General features: G+C 61.8%; 1 protein-coding gene across 1 annotated transcript in view; it reads right to left on the bottom strand.

Annotated features, from left to right (window-relative positions):
- GNAI3 (G protein subunit alpha i3) overlaps positions 1-484 on the bottom strand; it is a 35,828-nt gene extending 35,344 nt beyond the window's left edge. The window contains exon 1 of the mRNA XM_035895973.1: positions 2-484. Within this exon, the coding sequence (XP_035751866.1) occupies positions 2-484 (483 nt within the window). The remainder of the gene's footprint in view (position 1) is intronic.
- Between the last annotated feature and the right edge of the window lie 5 nt (positions 485-489).

The following is a 489-nucleotide window of genomic DNA, read 5'->3' as shown; positions in this document are numbered from 1 at the left end:
GGCGGTCAGGGGACAACCAGCCCAGCACGGGGACGAGGGAGGTGGCCACGGCTTTGAGCCAGACACCGACAAGGACGCAGGCCACCAGCCCCACCGTCATCCTCACCTCGTAGCGCATGGGGTGTACCACGTAGTAGTAACGCTCCACGTTGATGGTGGAGATGGAGAGGATGCACATGCTGATGAAGCAGACACTGAGGAACAGGTAAACACGGCACATGGCCTCGCCGAAAACCGGGCTGTCGAAGACAGCCGAGCCGGAGAGCATCTCCAGCGGCATCAGGGTGAGGGCGGCCAAGAAGTCCACCAGGCAGAGGTGGAAGACGAAGACGAACTTGCGCAACGCCGGTGTCTTCACGATGACGGTCATGACGGCGGCGTTGCCCACGATGGCTGTCAGGTCGATGAGCAGCATGAAGAAGAGCCCCACCGATTTTGAGGCCACGTCTTTGGGTTTGCCATCAGCCGTGCCGTTGGGGGGCATGGGGC

This window comes from Egretta garzetta, unplaced genomic scaffold (assembly GCF_000687185.1).
Source record: "Egretta garzetta isolate BGI_Z169 unplaced genomic scaffold, ASM68718v1 scaffold616, whole genome shotgun sequence".
NCBI classification, from domain to species: Eukaryota; Metazoa; Chordata; class Aves; order Pelecaniformes; family Ardeidae; genus Egretta; species Egretta garzetta.
The sequence above is the reverse complement of the archived record's forward strand: the minus strand, read 5'-3'. Positions and strand labels throughout refer to the sequence as shown.